Raw genomic sequence first — 9,278 nt, forward strand, 5'->3', positions numbered from 1 at the left:
TGAAAGTTTGCCACCAAGCAGTTCTCCGAGTCTCTTTCATTTGCTATGGTCCTCTTTAGTCTCTTGAAGAGCCCTCCCCTAGTGAAAGCCATTTAACACATGGCAAACAAGAGGTTTTCGCTCGGTTAATGGTATCGGATCGGTGTCTCCACCATCTCCCTAGCCTGACTGATACGCCGATACACATCACTCCGTGTCAAGCTTCATTTCGACGTTAATAATAAAATTTAAAATATTTAATAAAATACTCACATTTCCAACTGTCCTGGCGATCAACACCGTCCCGTTTACAGCCGATACGATTGGCCATTACGGTTTCCAAGCCAGTCTCAGCAGATCACGATCCAATTTCACCAATCAAAGTAAGTTCTTGACCTCGATTTCGTCCGTCTCGTCTACCAAAATGGCAGTCCTCAAGATCAAATAAATTGGTAAATTTCCGCGAATCACGGCGGCAGATGGAACATGTGGGATGCAGGAGAACGCGCCAGCACGCGTTTTTGCCCGTACTGCTGGATGCCCAAGACGCTCCTTTTTATACAAAGAGCGTCCATTCCTAATCTTCCTGCTCTTGGGACGTCAGTAACAAGAAGTTGTTCCTCAGAAAACTGAAATCAAACGCCATGGACACGCTATGCATGGAATGACGCAGAATGCGCGACGTTAAGGTGGAGAATTTCTTCGTCCTGATCGCAGAAACAGAACAGGCTACTCCGTTCATGGCGTTTCAAGAATTGGGTAGCAATCATTCTCTATGTACAGAACCTGTAATGGCCGGACGGAAGAAGACCAACGTTGCAGTCTCGCAGACAATGTTCAGTTCTTCCCACAAAGTCTCAAGAAGTCCAAGCCTCCAAGGCATCGAAAAGAAGTGCCAGTGTGCCACTGTCTTAAATAATTCTCACCGATTGACAACTTTTAACACATTAGACGGCTGACAGAAAAGGAGCAACAAATCACAGATCGCACTCACCCATAGCATAGCAATGAAAAAAACAAAAGGAAAGGGCAACGGCTGAGCATTAAAGGGAGTCTGGCCCGTTTCTGCAACCAGTGCAGTACAAAGAAAAGCCAAAAACGCATCCTTTTCGATACATTTTCAACATTGAAGATGCGTGATTGACTAATGTCATTAAAGAAATGAAGGAGAGAGAGGGAGGGAACTGACTGATCATATTGAAGGAGACACCCACCTAGTTTGAAAAAAAAAAATCTGCTACAATGTAAAAGAAGAGAAGATAAATGGCAACAACACTGCTTATTATATTTATTATCACCAAGGAATGACTGAATCAGATGAATCCAACGGTATCATTACAAAGCCTGGACGGCTCACAAGCACATGAAAAACCAAGCTTTTCTTCTTTTCTTCTCTTCCCTGACCAATTCTTCCCCTCTCCTGCATCTATATGAATACCAAAAATTTAGTCCCAAGGAAGACACGGATTCCTCCTGCCTCCCCCAACTGAGTCTTTCAATGCCTCTCACCTCCATACCAAAACTCAATACTAACTAGGAGAGAGAAAAAAAAAAGGAGCTACAAAACGAAGACAGCAAAATACAAATTCTCACCTCCCTCCCCTAGACCACTCACCTTCACAACTTAACTAGTAGATAGCATGCACGGAAAAAGGGAAACAAAATTGGGACGAATAATGATATATCAAAACTCATAACAATATTTTCTTCTCTGCCTCTCTTGTATCAACAATCTACCCAGGAAAATGCTTCTACATCCATCTCCAGATTCAATAACTCAGTAGATATGTCATCATCTTCTTTCTGCCCATCATCAAGAAAACAACCACCATCATGGAGTTCTTCCAACTCCATTCTGTCCAAACACATACTGAAATCATTAGCAAATAATGGTCCTGCAAAGGCCGCAATGTCATCCGTAGGGAGGGGAATGGTGAGACAATGATCAAACCCATTCAAGCTCATCGCCTCAGTTGCAGAACTATCTTTGTCCCTTCGACCCTTCAACAAAATGTCGTCCATATTTTTCTTAGTCTTACTGAAGAAATTCCTTGAAGAACCGGGCTCTCCCGCAAAGTCACAGGTGGCAGAGGGGTCAAGAACAGAGGAAGGCGAAGAAAGCCCAACATGGTGGTTGTCATCTTCAGAAACGGATGACAGGGATGCTTCTGAAGATGAAGTCTCCATAGGCGCAGTCTTGGAGGCAGTGGCCGCCCTCCGCTTTTTGCTGGTAAAGATGGCGGAGGTATGCCCTTCCAACATCTCCCTCGACGCCCTCTCGTAGGCTATCGCAGCTTCCTCCGCAGTACTGTACGTGCCAAGCCAGATCCTCACTCCCCTAACTGGATCCCTGATCTCCGCTGCCCACTTACCCCACCTGCGCTGCCTCACTCCCTTGTATTTCCTGGACTTGCCGTTTTCCGGCGGAAGGCAGTTGGACGTCTTAGTAGCCGACCCGATACCTTCTTTTGGATTCTTGGTGTAGGCATTGCAGCTCTTTGATGTCTTCTTCCTGGAAGTGCTATTCACAGAGCTCTCCGTATCCAAGGATGAGGCAGCAAAACAAGAGGAGGGAAAGGGGACTATAATCTCCTGAAGCAGCTTCTTCCGAACGGAATAGCTGCTGCCGAGCACAGGAGAGCGCCTCCTCCGGCAGCAACCGTCATCGTCGTCATCGCTCGAAGAATCTGTAGCATCAGGGTCGTCACAGATTATCCTGATCTTCCTCACTGGTTCTCGCACCTCAGAAACATAAGGGTGCCTAAAACCCTTGTTTGCTTTCACCCTTTTCCCTAGAAACTTCTCTTGATTGAGGATTCGCCTCTCAAGACCCAGCATCATCCCCACTTCTCAAATTGCAAAAGAAAAAAGTCCGAAAACAAAAATCAAGAAGAAGAAGAAAAAGAAGAAGGATGGCAGTGCTATTACGTAAGCACGCTTCTGAAGAACAAAAATAAAAAAGAATGGAGAGGCAATATCAATCTGCACCCACTGCTTGCAACCCCAGCAACAATCCTAGAAAAGGAAACACAGCTGGTTCAGATCTCCAACAGATTTAGCCCGTAACTAAGAAAGAAAAAAGGAGGAAAAAGGTGGAGAGAAAATATGGAAGAAAGGCGACAAAAGACTGAGAAGCTCTCACCGCTTTGAAGCTAAACGCATTCCCTCGCGAACTGGATCGATGCGTAACATGCGTAAGAAGACCAACAAGAAGAAGACAGCAGCGAGAGAAGAAGAGTAACCCCAAATTTCAGCGCCAGCCGACATAAATCCCTTTATTCTCTCCTTCTAAAATAGCCGGAATCGAAACCTAAACTTTCCAAAACTGCACTCAACTTTCCCTTTCTGCCTTTCTCCAAACTCCCAGTAGAAGAAGGAACAGAACAGACAGAAACCAAAATGGAAAGTCTGGGAAAGAAGGAAAATGGAAAGATGGGTCTTATAACCTACTGCTTAGATGGAGGCTGTGTGCGTGCAGAGGCCAAGGGAGAGACGGAAAGTCGTCGCCTTAAGAAGAGGAGGAGGAGTCTGTGGCTGGAAAGCGTCCGAAGGAGGAATTTCTTCCGCTCCTTCTGATTATGAGAAGAGAGACTCCGCAGAAGATGGAAGCAACCCTGCAACAGAAAAAACAAGAACAAAGAAGCTTTTTAGGGAGAGAGAGACCACTACCAACTACCATGTTGAGAAAGAGAGAAAGAAGAAGTGATGCTGACGGACATGAAAAGAAACAAATGAAAGAATAAGAAGATGAAACGAAAGAAGGAGAGAATTAGAGCTCTCAAGTACGTACCTTTTTGCTTCCTCTGCTCTCCCACCTTCTCCAGGCGACGACGGGCCTTCTCTCTCCTCCCTCCCTCTGTGTGGCCTAAAACCCTTCCCTCACCCGTTTTCCTTTCTCAGTCTCGTCTTCTTATCCCCTCTCTTGCTCCCCTCATCTGTTGCCTTGTTGGCACACAATCACCGAGGCGGTCAAACCATTTCACCATCGAGTAGGGCCTAATGAAGTGAATTTTTCCAAAATGGTGCTCGCGGGCGGGTTCCTTTCTGCAATATCATACATACTTTGTCTCCATGACGGCACGATCTTTCCTGAGTCTCTCAAATTCCCAATGTCAATTTAACCGCATAAAAGAATTCCTCTGTTTTGTATGGAACCACTTTTTTTTTAATGTTTGTTTAAATAAAACGAACATAAAAACCATACTCTTCCATGATGGATCTACGGTACATTCTTTAATTCAGGTGTTTATTAGAAAATAACACGTTAGAGCAGGACAATAACATTCAACCCCTTAAATTTAAATTATCTGCCACCCTGTTGTGTTGTGCCCCTAAAAGCCATTCATGCTTCTATTTTTTAGCTAAGTTCGACACAAATGCATTCCACTCTATGATGAAGTTGTAAAAAAAAAATGTTGCTGACCACACCCTTTACATGCTTATATAATAAATACAATTTACATAGCTTATACTGATTTCTCAAACCCTTAGCGTGGAGATGCATAGCGATCTTGAGGTATCCGCCAAAGGAAAACTCCAAAGCACACTTTCAAACGATTGCATTTTAAGTATGAGATCGAGGATCGATGTTTTACAAACATAACATGTAGTACTAATAGTACTATGTAACATAGGGGCGAAAGAAGAGACGAGTGTCCTCGATTCAGGAGTATAATTATGTCATATCAAGTGTAACTTAGACCTGATATAGTATACAACAGGTGCGGAGATACATGACAGCTAGTGTGGGCCAGTGCCCACACCAGCCCATGAAAAATCTCATTGAAAGAGCTTGTAATCACATTGTGATGATTCAAATACTACATAGAATGTCCACATCAAACTCAAACTTATGACTCAAGTGCCCATTAATAAAAAAAAAAAAAAATTCTAACTCTACCATTGGTGTACAAGCATAACTTACCTTACAAACATGAAAAGGTGTCTTCCACGGGAAAGAAATTCTACTTACATACTTAAAATAAAAAGTGAAATGTGGATATGATCACATGCAACGAAATAAAGCTTTTACAGTTTTTCTTAAGAGAGATTTGTTCTCAAAAATAGAATTCAAATCTTGTGATCACCTTAATGATAAGTTTCAGATTAACAAAAATTTATTTATCTTAATTAACCATCAAAGTGTTGAGAGTAATTTAAGTGGTCATTCCTTATTCCAATAAAATTGTGCATGTTGTAGGTAACATATATTTGTTTTTTGTTTTATGTTTATACAATTTTCAAACAACGTAAGGAAAATAGCTTCCATGCCAAGAAAATAGTGAATAACTCCTAGATCTCTAATTGAAAAATACAGCCATGTTCATTGTCAAGTTGTTGCATCACAATATGGGAGGACCTTGTACGAAAAATATAATCAACCTATACATGGATATAAGGTTCACGCTTCCTAGTGAGCCTAATTAACTATGGTTGTGTTTGAGTTCCATTGAGATAATTCACGGATCTGAGATCCATGGTGATCATTGGTAGATTTAATTTAAGGTCAGACCCTTCCCCCCACCCCCAGCCTCAAATCCACGGTTTTCAATGCAGCCTTGAATCTAACTGGTTGCCAACCCTAGGAACCAACAATAATGATGCACCCAAATGATCAAATGGGTCTTCATTTTATCCGTTACCTAAGTAGTCCGATATACATTTACCAATTTCTCTCTCTCTCTCTCTCTCTTTTATATATATATATATATATATATATATATATATATATATATATATATATATATATATATACCAATTTCTCTCTCTCTCTCTCTTTATATATATATATATATATATATACACGCGTAAGAAAGGCACCTTAATCATTTTGCATATACAAAAGCGCCACTGATGTTCTTTTGGTAGGCATACATTGAGTATCATCGCAAAGTGGGTGGATGGGAGATAACAAAATGCATTTAAAGGTCTGGCCAAAAACGAATTTGGTAGATTGGATCACATAAGGCAAATGAAGCCTTCAAACGAGGTGATCTGGGCCATTTAAATGAGTCTGACTATGAATCATGCTAGATCATACGTAAAGTTCACTGTGCATAATAGAAGTAAGTCAATTGTGAGGTTTTTCCTCTTTGACATGTTCGATAATATATATTTGTGTGTGTACGCATTTTTGCAGTTCATCTCGTTCAGATCCAATGAATTATTTAATTTGTAATCCGTTTTTTTTCCTTTGTAGTGTGATTGCTATAAAATAATTAATTTGTGTAATATTTTCCGCAAAAGGTTCATCCATCTATAGAAACGCAGCTCTCGGCATGATGCGAGCTCGGAGAGGAACATCTCTTCATATCCTTTAAATTCTCCCGTTCTGACATTCATGGACACAAGTTTTTCATTGAGAATGGGCAGCGGTCCGCTAGAGTTCCATCATGCTTTATATAATGGGAAATGGATGCGGTATAATCTATGTCACCTGAGTGCAGGGTATGCGGGTGCCGGCACGGCACATCTCAAAAAATTTAGGTGCAGCTGTGTGGGAAGAGTATTTTATTATTATTATTAATTTTTTATTATTATTATTATCTTCTTTTTATGTTTTACCTTCAAAGTTCAAAATAAAAAATTTCAAATTCGAAATTCAAAATAAAAATTTCAAATATAACAAATTTAAAATTAGATAGTCAAATGCACATACACTTGAATAACACAATTACACAAGTACACATTAATTTACACAACCTGATTCATATACAAAAATCAAAATTAATTTAGTTAGTCTCCACTCCAATAGTTTTGAAAGTTTGAAGACCAAGAAAAAAAGCATTCCAATAAAATCAATCTGATGTTAAGTAGCTAAAATTAGTTACATTATTAGGAAAAAACTAAAAGAACATACAAGTTCGCCATTTATTTTATATTGTATAACAAATGTCAACTAAAAGTAGTTTAAAATTCAGTAACAGAACATCGACAAAATTTTCTAACATATATTGCAAAGCACATCTAGGAGGAGCGAGGAAGACGCATGCGAGAGACAAGGGGAGAGGTCGACGCGGGTTGTTGACTTTGTTAAAAATTAAAAAAAAACCCAAAAAATTGGACGAAAATAGACCGACTCGCATTTGACCGCACCCGACTCGGGTGCGAGTCGAAAAAGGACAATTTTAGTCGGGTGCGGTCAGCCGCACCCGACTCTTGTTTGATTGTTTTGGGTGCGCACCGAAGGTGCACCCGCACCCGCACCGCGTCGACGTGGGTGCGAGGCCAAACAGGGCGCACCCTGGTGACTTAGGGTATAATCTTAAACCTAACGTGCATACACAATCTATATTTCTCCTCACTGCAAAACACGAGCACAGTGATTTTCTGAAAGACAAAGAAAACGTATTTGGTATGGATTCAATTGATACCAAATTAACGTGGTTAGGGATGTCAATGCATTGGATAAATCAGTTATACTCTTAACCATATCCAGTTTATCATATATTCATACACTCAGATTCGAATACAAATGAAAAGAGTCATATGCAAATCAGAATCTGAAATCCAATTTCACAAGCCAAATCTGATTTTTTTTCATTCACTTCCGATTCCAAATATGAATTTGAACTGAATTCAGCTAGTTTTCAAAATGTAAGAAGGTTGGATATAGGATATTTATTTAAAACTAAATCAAAACCAAATTTGAATATGAATCCGATTGAATATTTATATATATTTGAATCCGAATCCGACTGGGTGTTGTTTCTTAGGTCCCTATCTGATCCAATTTCTTAATCAGAATTTTAATTTTTTTTCTACTCCCATTTTTTTCGGAACAATTACGTGAGATATCTAATTCAAATTAGATGTATTGGCATCCCTAACAGTGATAAGAATTCACATGTTTGGGATCCCAGTTGGGTAATGCTAATAAACTTTGTCTCTTTTTAACTTCTTAGTACCAGCTGACTTCTTTGGGATCAAGAGAACATTTGGGTACTCGATTTTACATGTTTTTAGTGACCACACTGCCAAGTGCAGTGAGGCGTATATTGTTATTTTGATTAGGCAGCTCAAGCGAACTCATTATGCTCTTTTTTATACAACACTCCGGACAAGAAGCTTTTGTTTTTACAACACTTTGGACACTTTCTTGCCTGATAGAAACCAGCTTCCACCTGATCATAAGGACCATCAGATGTAGCTTCCAGCCAATGGACGTTTATTCGACTCAGTGATGATCACGAGCATTTGGTCTGAGCCCAGCAGACTTCTTTTCTTGTCAACACAAAATGCCTGTTTCCTTATGAAGATGGTTCAGGCCAATTCATTTTCTTTTTTGAAAAGGGCATGGCCTTGAGTATCACATTAAAAGGAAAAGACATCAGTGTGCTGCCTTTTATACAGGGATTTTCTTGGAACAATTTCAGCAAACACTTTATTGAATCTTCATAAATAAAAATAGGTAAATTTCTTTTAAGTTTCAGGTGAGCAGGATGTTAACAACAGGTATTCAGGAAGAAGAAGTTGGTCCAGCTCGATACCGTAAAGAATTCTTGACTATTGCATGGGAACAGATTGATCTTGGAAACATTTATCCCTTCCAATATTTTTTTACAACCACTACCCAGAAAAGAGGCCCAAATGCTCTCATGTTCCCCTTGCATATGGAGTCTTAGGTGCATCAAGAGGACTTAGGTGGGCAGTGGACCACCTTTAGCTCGAAAGAGCACCCATACCTTTTGCAATACAAAGGAATAACACCCATGAAAATCGAAGCAGACACACACGGACTACAAATCACCCACTCCGACCATCTATCCTACACCCCTTGAGGCAGGTAAACTTCTTCCATGTAAGCTCCTTCCACTCAACATTTCTTCTTTTTTTTTTTTACCAAAAGTTTTCTATTAGAGGCAATTGTTTTTCCTCTAATTCTATAAAAGGCTTTTATTTTTAAGTTCCATGTATAAGCATGGAAGCAAAATTTGATGGAAAAGATACCCATTTCTATGAAATAATGCTAGGAAAAAATTGAACTCAAATCACAGACATTTTTCCTTTTATGAAGGGTGACAAACATTTGATGTCTAAAAGATAACTTAAGGATTACAAAAAAAAAAAAAAAAAAAAACCCATTTCTATGAAATAATGCGAGAAAAAAATTGAACTCAAATCACAGACATTTTTCCTTTTATGAACGGTGACAAAAATTTGATGTCTAAGAGATAACTTAAGGATTACAAAAAAAAAAACACAACTGCACGTGATATCCTCAGACCTCCATTGGGAACCTATTGTTTGTATTCTTGAACTTAAGAAACGTGATCGACAGAAATTTAACCCCCAAGTGA

The 9,278-nt window shown here is 39.6% G+C and overlaps 1 protein-coding gene across 1 annotated transcript; it reads right to left on the reverse strand.

Annotated features, from left to right (window-relative positions):
• Positions 1-1,239: 1,239 nt before the first annotated feature.
• Positions 1,240-3,913, reverse strand: LOC116258079 (ethylene-responsive transcription factor CRF2-like). Its single transcript, XM_031635181.2, has 3 exons — positions 3,770-3,913; positions 3,122-3,593; positions 1,240-2,994 (listed from the first exon to the last, which is right to left on the reverse strand). Exon 3 carries the CDS (start codon positions 2,818-2,820, stop codon positions 1,705-1,707), a length of 1,116 nt encoding a protein of 371 aa, XP_031491041.1. The 5' UTR covers positions 2,821-2,994; positions 3,122-3,593; positions 3,770-3,913; the 3' UTR covers positions 1,240-1,704.
• Positions 3,914-9,278: the final 5,365 nt, after the last annotated feature.

Source organism: Nymphaea colorata, chromosome 7, assembly GCF_008831285.2.
Source record: "Nymphaea colorata isolate Beijing-Zhang1983 chromosome 7, ASM883128v2, whole genome shotgun sequence".
In the NCBI taxonomy this organism is placed as follows: domain Eukaryota; kingdom Viridiplantae; phylum Streptophyta; class Magnoliopsida; order Nymphaeales; family Nymphaeaceae; genus Nymphaea; species Nymphaea colorata.